The 14430-nt window shown below is 39.7% G+C and overlaps 1 protein-coding gene across 5 annotated transcripts in view; it reads right to left on the bottom strand.

Annotated features, from left to right (window-relative positions):
* The window catches only part of chrna4b (cholinergic receptor, nicotinic, alpha 4b), a 38988-nt gene that overhangs the window by 4499 nt on the left and 20059 nt on the right, over window positions 1-14430 (bottom strand). For 2 of the 5 annotated variants that reach the window (XM_040152646.1, XM_040152644.1), the window contains exons 2-4: window positions 2820-2971; window positions 1827-1871; window positions 1628-1737 (exon numbers count right to left, since the gene is read on the bottom strand). In XM_040152646.1, the coding sequence (XP_040008580.1) occupies window positions 1628-1737; window positions 1827-1856 (140 nt within the window). In that variant the 5' untranslated portion in view covers window positions 1857-1871; window positions 2820-2971. Of the gene's footprint in view, window positions 1-1627; window positions 1738-1826; window positions 1872-2132; window positions 2192-2281; window positions 2442-2819; window positions 2972-5620; window positions 5673-14430 lie in introns of those variants that run through there. The other 3 variants (XM_040152643.1, XM_040152647.1, XM_040152648.1) reach the window with 3 other exon arrangements.

Here is a 14430-nt window from a genome sequence, read left to right on the forward strand (position 1 = left end):
GGATGCAGCAAAGTTTCCTACGAATTAATAATGATAAAGCCTCATTAATTGTTTCTGGTGCAGTAGAAGAAATACTGGAAGTCAGCACTCTAATCACTGTCACTGAAAACTGTCAGCGGTGACAGCTGCCTTTTCCTCTCTCTCTTTCCTCCTCTGTCTCTGCTTAATCTGGTTAATCTCTGTTTTGCATACTAAACCTCCTACATCATTCCTGCCGTCATTATACACCTGAGCACTACACATTACTTCCTGCCTCAGCCTATCATCTGACCAGGTCATCTGCCCACCTAGTTGCAGTTAGCTTCAGTACATACAGAGGACAGTTAAGAGTCGATCTCTGCTGCTGGATCATTTGTCCTCATTCTATTCTGACTGTATCTGTTCTGATTAACATCTGCCTGCCTGACGTAGCCCTCTGGATTCCTCTCTAATCCCTACATATAAGCCTGCGTTTTGACTTAGTAAAGACCACCAAAGGGAGACATACACACCAACACACACACCGGTGACGTCACTTAGCATCGCGGTCAATGCACATTGCCCTTTGGTCTGATCCAGTATTAAAATAAAGTTAACCTAAATCAAATTTTAGTGTACTCAGATTCAGACATGAGTTTTAACAACAGCATCAAAACAAAGTTAGCATTACCAACTCAACGATATTCGTGTCCAAACGAGATGCCTTGCCTGTAGGTTTGAGGGTTTTTTAAAAGCTCTCAGACGTCTGCAGCTCATTCAGGACCGCGCTGCTCAAGTCTTAACACAGTCTAAGACAGCTGAGCATATCACTTCACTTCTGCACTGGTTTCCAATCTGTCAAAAAAATTGATTTTAAAGTCCTGCCACTCATTTTCTAAATCAGAAAGTGGGCTACGATTAAAAAATCTCACTGATCTTTGTTTTTCTCTTCACATGCAATTCTATTCATTTCATGTAATTCTGTTGTTTTAGTCTCAATGTCGTATGTAGAGGCCTTTGAAATACCCTATGGATGAAATGTACTTTACAAATAAAATTGCCACGCCTTGCCATCTTGGTTCCTGCAAATAAATGACAGAGCCAGAGATATTTCATCATGACAAAGCATGACAAAGTTTGTATAGTGAAATTTTGAATTCGACAGCTTTATTGAGCTAATTCTGTCTTGCCTGTTTCTGATACAGTTTTTAATATTAGCCAGTTTCCCTTATTTAGAGTGAAATAAATACAGATCTCACCTGAGCCACTCACTCTGGATGCATTTTATCTGAGGCCCTTTGAAATACATCCAGTTACATTTCATCTTCTAATTCCCTGCCTAATGTATTGCTTTGTGCGATGTACCAAGCTTTGTTTGTAACCAGATCCATTAGGGTTGACCTTGTTCACATTTATTTCAGCTAAATTACTTTATGACATTGGCACAGGACAAGATGTTTGGCACAACAACAGAATCCTCGTGTTTTCCCTCAGTCATACCATCTGCTGGAATTAAATCATCAGAGTCTGAACATTAGTTGCTGTATAATTATTTTTGCCTTGAAAATGGCAACATTTAAGATCCCGGCAACCACCATGTATGACTGTGAAAAGCATTTCTTACAACTTCTTCACATAAAACATACAAGCTATTGATACAGATCCTCACTTGTTGTAGAGAACAATGTCAGGCCTCCAAATGATCTCTGAGGGAATACGGATGGAAGTGACATTCTCATATTCCTCCGGGTTCCAGCGGAGTTTGTAATCGTTCCATTCCTGTAGGAGAACATTAAGCATATTTACATACAGCAGCTTTACATTGGACTGTATCTTTAGCATGCGTTCTGTCTCTCATCATTACATACTTGCTTGACCCAGACATTTGTAGTCATCATCTGGTTCTTCTCATCCTTATTTCATGTAAACAGAGGAGAAAGGTATTGTGACATTCAGCTTCCTTCAAATGAATTGTGTTCTATGTTACTCTGGACTTCATCATTTCTTTGAACATCTCATTTTTCAGTGATTTATTTTTTCAAATTTGCTATGTGCACTCATGAATATGTTATAGAACAAATCAACATGGATAGCCTATATTTATAAAAACAGATTAGTTGTGCAATACACCAGGAAAAAATTTAGACAGTGCCTCATGCAAAAAACACCCTCACTGTACTGTATCTGTGGCTTTGTTGGCAAGCTGCTTCCTCCAGCTTTTCCCCAGCAACATCTAAAACAAAGCAGTCAGTGAAAGCACTCTGTAGTAGAAGACAACTTCACCCAGAGCTGACTCTCACTACCAGGCATGTGAAGCAGTTACCTAATTGTGTGTCAGAATCATCCCCACAGCAAAGCAGGCTGCACATGTTCAGTTTTAAAGGCACACATGGCAACTTCGCTTGGCTCCAAATGGCAGTTAGAGGTGTTATAACATGGTTTTACTTCAGTCAGTAGAAGCCCTGTTTAAAACTCCAGAGGTACTGTAATGCAAAGATACCATTGTAAATTGGTTGAGACCAGCTGTGTCTGGATTGCTTTTTAGGAGACGGTTTTGAATATTTACTGCCAGTGTTACGATACTTGACAACTGAATTTAATTTGGGAAAATAATCCAATCTCTCCTGTTGTGGTTTCATTTCCGTTGATAAGTGATCAGTATATTCAAATTTATCTCTCTTGCCTGGTGTAGGTTTGAGATGGTTGCTATTGTGATCATAATGAATATAATACATATAACAGAAAGGGTAGAATTGAAAACGCATCATTCACACATTGTAATAACACAATCATAAATCAATCTTTAGGAAAGATATTCTGTGTTTCTCCGGTTGGTGAAATTTAGTAAACGTTTTACTCACCACATCAATAAGCTGGGCAATAGATAGCCCAAAGTGGACTAGCACTGTGTCTGAATTGTTTTCCACAGGCCGGGAGAGCTTATTGTAATGTGCAAACAGATCCTGGAGCAGCCTCTCTTCAGCATGGGCGCGAGGTCCAACTTGGGAACAAACTGAGAAAGAAATAAGAAATTAGAAACAAATTATGAAAGCTTAGACACGGCCTTTTGTAGCCCCTTTGTGTCATTTAGCGCCTTTTTAGTAGTTTAAAACAGGACGTATATAATATTAAAAATCCTTTGTGTTCATTTATGTCAGTTGCTTTTGTGCAGACTCTGCAGTGACCTTTTAATTTCTATCCTTATAACCAGTCTTTCTTTTGCATATGTATGTATGAAATAGCAAATGTGATTTCAAATGCATAATATTAATATTGAATATATTTGAACTAAACTCAAATGGATTTAGCTGATGCGGCCATGCCACCATAAAGAATCCACTGTTGTAGCTACAGAGTGTAATCTAAAAGGAGGGTGACCTCTATTATACAGGTGGCGTATGGTTACATGAGACTGTATCTGAGAGATGAGACAAACAGGGGGGTGGGGGCAGCAGGAGATGAGAGACGTAAAAAGAGGAAGGATGAATCTGGATCTTTTGACATCCGTTGTGATCGCTGATGGAGCCATCTGTCCAGATGTCTCATCCCCTCCTTCAACCCCTCTTGCCCTCTATGCCTCTGATGAGCGCACACACACACACACACACACACACACACACACACACACACACACACACACACCTCACCCCCCCCCCCATTTAGAATCTGCTCACATAGCACTGAGGATGACCTAACAAGGTCTGTGAACAATAATAGAGACGGGGATCGTCCCAAGGCTTGTACGGTACAATGTCCTTTGTATTCCAGTTTGTTTTTTCATATTCAATTAGGATTTTTTCTATTCTGGACATTGTGCATCTGTGCAGGTAATTTACTGGCACAGCAATGCATCATAGGTTGTGATATATTTAACCGGCCTAACTGATATTTCATTATGCCTGGCACTCCTGCATATTTCAATGTCTTTCTTGTGTGTGGAGCGTTATATTGTATACACTGAACAGTCACAACATTAAAACTGGTTTTAATGTTGTGACTGTTCAGTGTATATTGTTAATTGCTTATTGTGCAAAATATTAATTGTACAGGAGCTAGGGGGCGTTTTTTATTACCTCATTATGACTTGAGTCAAGTGATTGCACAGGAGGGAAAAGTTTAAGGTAATTATTTTGTTGTGTAATGTTTCAAGAGTGCTGCTGATTTCTATCTATCTATCTGTCTGTCAATCTATCTATCTATCTGAGACAAAGATGCTCTGCTGTTTTAACTTGCATCCTTAAAATAGGGACATAGGTGTTGTCTTGCTGATGGCCTTCCTCTCAGGTCCTCTTAACCACTCAATCAAAGCTGATGGGCTGTCCTTCAGTTGCCTGAAAACTGGCACCCTCAATTTTTAGAGGCTTGGGATCAATATCTTATTAAATGAATATAGTTTATTTTTCCCCCCACGTCCTCTCTTCCCTCTTCTCTTTCCAACTGAATCTGTCTGACATTTCAAGGCATCCGACAACCTTGAACCTTGAAATTCTGAGATGGGCGAAACTGACACAGGTACCTTTGTTTCATTGCATCAGCTCAGAGCAATAGCTGTTCATTGCAGGTGATATTCAATAAAAACGGATACTCCAGTAGACTCTAAAGCAGCCATGCAACTAATGGGTCGAGATGGGGGAGCTTGCAGGGTGACCTGGCTTCGACAATGTGTGGGTCAGAGCAGTAATGTGTGTAAGAGAAAGTAGGTAACTGTTGGATGTGTTAACTTTTTTACGGTGTGCTTTAAAGGACATTATTAATACCACTGGTTCAGACTGCGGTGTTACTACTGACTTAGAATGGAGAAAATTCAATTTATATTTGTTAACTTTCCATCCTACTTGACTTTATTAGCCTTTTTTCCCCCTTTTTTTGTGAGGATATCCAGTTCCTCCTCCTTTAAATCATGCCATCCTTTTAGATGCTTTCCTTTGTTGGTCTACAAGTATGTTCTCACAATTTATTTATGCAGAAAATGAAACTCAAGCAAGATGAATTATGTTAATCATACGGAAAAGTTATTAAAATCCAGTACAAAAATTACAGCAAATAACAGTTCTAGTAATGTTTATTTACAAGTATTTTCAGCTTTGTACAGCACAAGCCAAACAGTTTCATCCCGGTTAGTTATCTAAATGTGTCAGCGCTGCTGGACCCAGTTCTGTCCTCATTTGATCAATGAACTCTCATAGGCCAATAACGCATATGCAGCAAATGTCATTTTTTTATTCGAGTGAATACTGCTCCTGAACTAGGCAGACAAAGCTTGTTACCAGGTCACCAAGCAACCGAGGCAGTTATCCAATGAAACTACAGAAAACAGCGTTCCCCTCACTGAGAAAAAAAACTGCAATACCCTCTCAGCCAAATACTCAAAATAATACTCAAAATAAGGCCTAACAAAATAGTGAAAATACAGTCACTTTATTTTTGAGAAAAGAGAAAAGGCACCAACTCTGATTTTTGCCTCAGAATTCATTTTAAAAAATACAATCGGATATTTGAAAAGTTGTATCACCCTCGCCTGCTCTGCAAAAAAGGGAAATAAAAATATATTACATCCCCCTTTTCTGATCTCCCACCCTAAACATTTTCCCACAGACCTTTATGTTGATAAAGAAAATGAGAGATGAAGCAACTGCAACTGACAAGAAAGGAAATGATTTACCTGGTGGAGAAAGAGTGAAGAAAAGTAAGCTCAAATATTTGTACATATCCATAGCGCCTCCAGTAGCATCCAACTCTATGAGTGAACTCCCCCCACCCAGTGGTCAGCCTGATCAAACCTGTGAATTCTGTCCTCTAACAGAGAGTCTTCAGGAGGTTCAGTTCAGGCTAAACAGCCAGATGGAGAGGTCATGTCAGTCCGTGTCAGCCCTGGGCCTGGTGGTCCGCCTGGTTCCCCCTGTCCATCTCTTCACATGCTCTTCTGTCCAGCCTGAGGATCAGTATGAAGGACCTGAGACCTGTAGTTGAGTTTTCCTGATCCAACACTTGAAAGTCCCTCCTCACGCCACTGGAATCCTTCATCCAAGTGTGGCTTATCCCTCTCTTCTCTACCCTCCCTATCTACATTACTCCCTCCCTCGCCTCATCTCTCCGCCTCCTCAACTCATCTCCCTCTCTTTCACTCTCGCTCTCTCTCGCTCTCTCTCTCTCTCTTTCACATATACACACAGACACATCTCATTTCTCTCTTTCCCTCCCACTTAATTTCTTTTCTCCCTGTTACAGTTTTCTGTCTCTCCGTCACTTTTTACAATGAGAAACTGAACTTTTTTGTCAGTCTGTGTGTGTGTGTGTGTGTGTGTGTGTGTGTGTGTGTGAGAGGGAAGGAGGGAAAGAGAGAATGTATGTGTTGAGATTTTCTTAGCAGTCTATACAGTATACAGGAGCAGTGCTGAGTGTGTTTGAGAGTGTGTGTTTTTGCAGACCAGTTATTTGTATGTGAGCTGTGTTACATGCAGCTTTGTGTGCAGCCTGCATGTAGATACCTGTCAAAATCCAGTCAGGTAGAAGCGCCAGTGAGTCATAGGACCTCCGGATACTCTTCGGTCTCCTGTTTCCTAGGAGCATATCATCTCCAATCCCCCCCATCCCTTTATCTTACCCCCTCTTTTCTCCTTTAAAACACCTCTGACCCTCAGCTGTTGTCAATTTTATTCCAGGTAATTTCTTACACACAGACAGAGATTTTTGTCGTTCTCCGAAACCTCCCTGTGCTTCGCTGCCAGTCCCTTTTAGAGCTTTTATACGTCAGCAGAGCTCAGTGCCAAGGCTGACCATCTATTGAGACAGCTGCTTGAGGTGTGTTTACAGTTGTCGTACATCTTTTTTTACTTTTCCACAGCACTGCCCACATGTCATGTTTTGATGACACAAAGAAAAAGAGAATTACCAAGAGACATTTAAAAAGCCTTGACTTAAGAGTCATGTTTACTTGAGATTGGTTGAGGCAGAAATCGGCTTTTGACTTTCCAACAGTTCTTTCGGACTGTGTTATATGATAGAGTTCAACAAAAGAGGTCCAGGCGGAGATATATTTTGCTGCTGTGGATGTCTTTGTCAGATAGGATTCTTTTCAATACACTGAGCCCACAGAGAAAAGCCTCCGCAGTGCACACATTGATTTTTTTCTAATCAAAGATACGGCTCTCTTGATCTGGTGATGACTAACACTGACTTGACACATGAACAGATTCCTCTCACCGGTGTGCCGCCACAAGCGCAGATGTACGAGATTTGATAGCTGATTATTTAGATTGGACTGCTGACAGGAGTCCAGCAGGAATTTATAAATGGGACAATGCAGTAGCAGGGGTCCCCTGGAAGAGGAAATTTCACTTTCAATAAAAGGGCAGGGAGCACAAATGGGCCAATTAAAGCCTGGTGGTTGACATACAGTATACATTAGTTTATCTCACACCCACATATAGACACATATAAGCTCCCTCTGTGGCCACCTCAGCGGATGGGGCAGACCATCTGTGTGTTCTTCCTTTTCCAATGATAAGGGAGTAAGGGCAGTGTTCACCTCCTGCTGCAGCGTCATTAATGAATCAACCTGTCCTAACATTGGAAAGGCTCTGGTGATCCCCAGACAGTCACTTTGACCTCTGCTTCAGGTGGTCCTAACTTAAACCCACTTTCTGAGCCTTTGTGGCAATGTTTTTAAGCAGTTGGGTGTGCCTGTAGTCTTCAGTGCTGTGCACTCTAAGTTAGTTACAATCAAAAGTGTAAAGCAGTTACTGACGTAAATGTCTCAATGAGTCTTAGATGGATTGCCATAAAATTTGGCAACACAGATCCATGGTAATAACTGATCCCCTTTTCCTCCAGCGCCTCCAGCAGGTCAAAATTTTCACTTATCTATCGAAATATCTTTAACTCTAGTCGAAGGACTGGCACAAAACTTCGTACAGACATTCTCAGATCCCTGATGAAGTATCCTTTTGACTTTGGTGATCCTCTGACTTATCCTCTTGTGCTGCCTGAAGGTTGAAAGTGAAAGTGAAATGTCTGCAAGTGTTAAATGGATTTCTAAAAAATTGGGTTTACAATTCCTGCATGAGTGTTCCGGGATGGCGCTCACTGACAATGTAATCAACCCTCAACAGTGCTGTGTCAGTCTGTGCATGTTATTTGATAACCTTAAATTGATAAAGGACTTATGTAGAACTGGTACAACTGAACCAGGGTCTGCTTGCCTGTTGTGTAACTTTTCTTGGGTTGTTCAGGGCTGGCAGAGGGCAAATAAATTATTCAGCCAGGTTTTGATGTTGTGTTCGAGGTAAACAGTGCCTCAAGATTAATCACAGGTGTTTGCCTTAGCTGAAAAGTTTCATATTAAAAATAAAAAATAAAAAGTATATATTTTACTATTTTTATTTTAATGTTTGCTTTCAATACTTATGAAGTGTTTTCTACCTTAGGCCATATTATATGAATATGTAATCCAAAACTTCCATCAACCTCATATCTCAAATCCACATGTGGGATCTTGTGGACTTATCTTTGGTGAAAGACAATTTTCCACAATGTGGACGGTAAAATTCCTAAATAACTAACTAACTAACCATTTTTACTAGGAGTTAATGAGACCTAATGAGAGAATATGTGGTAAAATACAAGTTGTCAATGCTGCTCCACTGCTAATCTTCACATGCAGCAGTTTTGACAAGGAGTCAGTGTCATAGTCTATTGGAGTCAGAGCAGTATTTCCCCCTCCGTAAATCTGGATTTAAGAAGTGTTTCAGTGATAACCTCAATAATCTGCTTCATACTAACACTGGAGTCTTCACGTAAGTACAGTTTTAAGTAAGGTGTTCCAATATTTCTTAACACAATGCTTCTTGTAATTGACTTTAGTCTTAATGTTTTTGATGTGCAAAGTCTTGAACCTTTGATTTTTTTTATGAATGAACCAGGATTTTATTTGGTGCAGTTTCTCATTGTTTATATCAGTGATTTAGGCAGAGGAGTTTTGTGCCCATTGAAGCCTTAGAGTTGCTCTAACTAGAACCCAGCAATTATTTTCCTTTTGAAAAAAAGAACAGGACTTATTTCAGAAACTTGGTCTAAACAACCCTCACTTACACTACACATACAATATGCTACTCTTTGGTCATTAACAATAATATAGATAGATGTCTTGCATCAAAATAGCCTTGTTAGCAGGGATATATACACATGTATATGACCACAAGAACAGTGGGAGTGGGAGTTATAGATTTTATGTTAATCAGATAACTGTCGGTAGTCATGACAGGACTGAATCATACATATGAATAATACCATTATTGATGGGCTCGCAAAACCCAGTGAGGCATCTGTAGTACTGATCAGATCACAGGGTGTGTTTCCACTGAAGCCAGCCTTTGTGAGGAAAGCTCCCTGAAGAGCCCCAGGATCTGAGATCACCAGGTCAACTCGCACTGAACTGCGCATGTCTTGCCATATTGATTCACAAAGCTTTCATTGTCACACTCACACTAACATGCACCCACCTTCAGACAGACAAACCCACACAGAAAGAGGGATTCATCCCATGCATGCATAAACACCTTCCCTACTAGGGTTGCTGGGAGCACCTGTCAATCATAAGTACTGCTTCTTTGAAGAGACAAAAACCGTTCCACACTTTTCCTGGACCGTCTGTGTAAAATGAAGGGGTTTCACAGTTACTTCTCTGTGAATGCCTTGTAGGGATATGAAAGAATGGGTAGATCTTCCAGGCTTAAACAATAATATGCTTTTGCTGTCACATATTCTTGTTTTTGTCAAGTTTGCTTTTAGAGTGGAGTCAAATTGGATGGAACTAGCCTCCTGAAGCAGTGGAATAATATCGAAGCCATCCTTAATGATGTGGGCTAAGGCAAATATTGACATAGTCAGATGCCAACCTTGAACCCACCTGCAACAGCCCAGAGTTGAGCTGAGACGGCCACTGATCAGGTACCAACAGAGATGGGGCACCTGCAGCATCTGTGAGCTGAACGCCATCTGTTAGCCACATACACACAACCTTAATGAAATATGGCAGAATACCATCTCTACCACCAGGGATACGTGAATGTAACTCAACTTTTTTCTTGAAAAACAGCAAGGATGTTTCATTTTACCATGAGTAAAATTCAATTCCATACTGTCCTTTCACACCGGCTGATGCAAGATGTGCTGTTTGAGATCAATATTATTTTGATTACACTGAAAATCAAACGGCAAAAACACCATTAAACCAAATGATGCTATGTCCAGGAACAACAGTAGTCATGCCTTTTGTATTACCTTCCACTGACTGTTGGTCGTTAATAGTTTGATCATCGACACGATATTACAGACCCATTAGAACTACATTGTAATGGTCTTCATTGATATCACAAGTTAGTAAAAGTATTATAAGCTACACTTACAGCAGAATAGTGCAATGTCAATGCTGGGGAACAATATTATTTAGGGGAACAAGATATTTAGTTTGTACAACCATAGATTGATGTTATCGTATGGAGTGGAAATCCAGTTCTTTTTCACATAAAAACAATAGTTCCTCACTCTTCTACCGAAACTCTTCTGCCTGTTTTACAATATCTGACAGCACACAAACATATGACGGAGTGTTAAGGAGTGAGTCTCGTGTAATACCTGTTGGCTCATGTGCTTTATGTAAAGCCTTTTTTGCTGGATTCATTCATGCAGTTGGCATGAGTTTTTATACTGTTCTGATCTGAGAAGCCTCTCAGGTCCAGCTGAAATTAATTTCCTTTTTTGTCTTTTTTTTTGTCTGCTACAGCATGAAACCTTTTTTTCTGTGTTCTCCTTTTAGAAATAATCAGAAACCAGAGGGGAGAAATCAGTATTTTATTTTATATATTTTACTAAATATCTTTTTGCTGTCTTATAATGATACAAGCCTATTAACAATACATTTAAAAAACATTCTGATTTTGATTTAGACTAAATGTGACTTCACTTGGACTTTAAAATTGGCACCTTCAGATGGTTTCCTAATTTATTAAACTTATAATGTCCTTATGAGATGATGTTTGAGATAATAAATAAATTACAGTGATCTTAGAAGGCAGAACAAGTTGCACATCTTTCTCACCCTCTCATTTAATTTAAACTCTCTCTCTCCGCATGTTTCACTTTATGCTGCTGTAGTCTGTATGTGTATCTGAAATGGGACGTGATAGGGAAATGTTACTAGGTCCAAACTAGTAAAATGGTCGTTGTGACTTTTATGTAAATGTGTGTGACCAGGGTGCTTTTTCAGACATGAGACACACATGTTACCTTGCCATCAGATTAACAAAAAGGAGTCTGAAAGGGGCTTAAATTTTGGCCAGAAAGTAAATAAGCGTAGTATTTCCCAAATTAAATATTTCTCTAGGATAAAAAAATAAACTAGGCGTTGGAATTCCTTTAAATGTCTTTCTTCCAAAGCGGACCCGCTGTTGGATTGCTAATTAGTCATTAGTTAATTACTGTTAGATAGCAGCACTCTCTGTAACTTAGTGTGGAAGCTTTACAGTGAAGTAAGCAACGAAACAGTCAGTGCTATCAATGATTTTGTGGTTCCAAAATCAAAAAGGCAAATATGGCTTGGGTTTAACCTTGCTATGATAAATATCCTTTAAGCAAGGACAGGTCAGATCAAACAAGTTCAATCTTAACAATAAAGTAAGCAAACGCAAGTATTTATTGTACATTTCATTTCTATGGTAAATGCAATAGACCACTCTATATCTGATGCATGTAAGGCATTCACACTGACAAAATAATTACATTGCAAATAAAACCATAAAAACAATAAAAACAAAGCTAAGCAATGGAGCACATCTCTGCAGCCTTATGCAATAGTGGGCTTTATAGAACTAATGGGAAATTCATGATGTTAACCATAATTATTGACTAAGTTGTGTTGCCTTAACACATTTTAATTGGAACTAGGCTTTCAGTGGTTTTGTTGAGATCAACCAGTATCCATATTGGACTTGATTAACTCAACCACCACCTGAGGTTTAACCTAATAAAGTAAAATCAGTTTGTACACAGTGGGTGCAGCAAAATTCAATTACAGTTTAATTACTATATACAAAAGATTCTAGACCAGTTCTCTGCTACCGCTGTTGACTCGGTATTTCCCATGCAAGGGCATGTACTGTATGCGCTCTTAATTTCTGCTTTACTGCACACAGAGGGACAATGTGTGTAAAAGACAAAGCTACAATTTAAGTTTAGAGACTAATTCGGCAACACTGTTGGTTAACTTTTCTTGTCAACTGTTTAATGAGCGTAATTATAATATTCATCTCCACATGCCCCCCCCCCCTTATTTTTTCTGTCTCTGAGGTTTGTGTGTGGCCCTTGAGGGGGGATAAAAAATCCCAAAATATTGCTTTATATAACGCAAGTTTGCATCATAGTGAGTACATTAGCACACGAGGTACAGCATAATTACAAATGGGAAATAAGAGGCAGCTTTAAGTCTGCTCTATTATTGTTATCCCAAAGGTGCATGTTTATCTGCCTTAGTAGAGGACCACCCACTACAACGTTGATTTGGCTTTAGCTCTGTGAGTGATGGATGCTGGCTCACTCTGCAAGCATATGTCTCCATGTAACTGAGATCCCATTGTCTTAATCTTTAAAGGAAGAGTAAGCAATTCAGGAGAAAGACTGTTTATATTAGAACTCAACAGCAAAACAAATACACCCCTCCATTCAGTGCTCCTTCAGAAGCAAAGTGGTCAAAGCAGTTTACACAGGTCCATCCTTTTCACACATTTATCTATGGAAAAATGCTGTTTAATGTAAGTGTATCCTTTGTTTAGAATTTGTAGGTTTCCTCTATAAAAGCGAAAAACATGAGGTGGAACAAAGACTTCCTATCATTTACCATACAGTCTCATTCAAAAAACTTGATTCAAAGAGTAATACAATTGAAGTTATCACAAAAGCAACAGCTAAAAGAGAGAAGCGTACTGTGTGAGTTGAGCTTGCTTACGTGTTTTGATATCTGGAGATACTTCGCATGTTTATGTTTATTACCTTACAATTGAATGAAACCTAACATTAGCCAACAATGTGGCCATAAATCGACTTCCAATGATGTTCACACAGTAAATAAGCAATGATAAATATTTGTTCCATGCATCATCTCAATGATACGGCTCCAGAATGTGATATATCTGGAGAGTGTTTTTAGAGGATAGTCTTGTATGTGGGGGAGTATGGTTCAAAGTCCCTGGTGTGTCAGCATCATATCAGAAGAAATAGCTGAGGAGGCTCCTCAGGGAAATGGTGCAGGGGCACAAATTCACTTTTTTTTCTATGGGGAAAATTCAACCCCCCCCCTCATTTTACTGAATTTGAGACATGGGTTTATAGTGGATTCAGAAAGTATTCAGACCCCTTCACTTTTTTCATATTTTGTTATATTGTAGCATTATGCTAAAATCGTTCAAATTTATTTTTTCCCCTCATCAATCCACGCTCAATATCCCATAATGACAAAGTGAAAACTGAATTTTATAATGTTTTGAAAATTTATTTAAAAAGGAAAAACTGAAATATCACATTGATATAAATATTCAGACCCTTTGCTATGACACTTTTAGCTTTAGCAAATTTAGACCAGGTGCCTCCTATTTCTCTTGATAGTCTTTGAGATGTTTCTACACCTTGATTGGAGTCAACCTGTGGTAAACTCAACTGACTGAACTGATTTTGAAAATCACACACCTGTCTATATAAGGTCTCACAGCTGACAATGCATATCAGAGCAAAAACCAAGCCATGAGGTCCAAGGAGCTGCCTCTAGAGCTCAAAGACAGAATTGTTTTGTGACAGAGATCTGGGGAAGGGTAGAAAAGCTTTCTGCTGCATTGAAGGTTCCCAAGAGCACAGTAGTTTGGAACAACCAGGACTCTTTGTAGAGCAGGAGGCCAGCCAAACTGAGCAATCGGGGGAGAAGGGCCTTGATAACAAAGGTGACCAAGAACCTGATGGTCACTCTGGCTGAGCTTCAGAGATGCTGTGTGAAGGTGAAATACATTTCCAGAAGGACAACCATCACTGCAGCACTCCACCAATCTGGGCTTTATGACATAGGCCAGACAGAAGCTATTCCTCAGGGAGAGACAGATGAAAGCCCACTTGGAGTTTGCAAAAAAGCACCTAAAGGACTCTCTGAATGTGAGAAACAAGATTCTTTGGTCTGATTAAACCAAGATTGAACTGTTTGGCCTCAATTCTAACGGTCATGTCTGGAGGAAACCAGGCGCCACTTAGCACCTACTCAATACCGTTCCAATGGTTAAGCATAGTGGTGGTAGGTGGCATGGTGCTGTGGACTTGTTTTTCAGCAGCAGGGACTGGGGGACTGGTTTGCTTGAGGGAAAGCTGAACGGAGCAAAGTATAGAGAGATATCCCTAATGAAAACCTGGTTCAGAGTGCTCAGGACTTCAGCCTGGGCC

The sequence above is a fragment of the Xiphias gladius genome, chromosome 18 (genome assembly GCF_016859285.1).
Source record: "Xiphias gladius isolate SHS-SW01 ecotype Sanya breed wild chromosome 18, ASM1685928v1, whole genome shotgun sequence".
In the NCBI taxonomy this organism is placed as follows: domain Eukaryota; kingdom Metazoa; phylum Chordata; class Actinopteri; order Istiophoriformes; family Xiphiidae; genus Xiphias; species Xiphias gladius.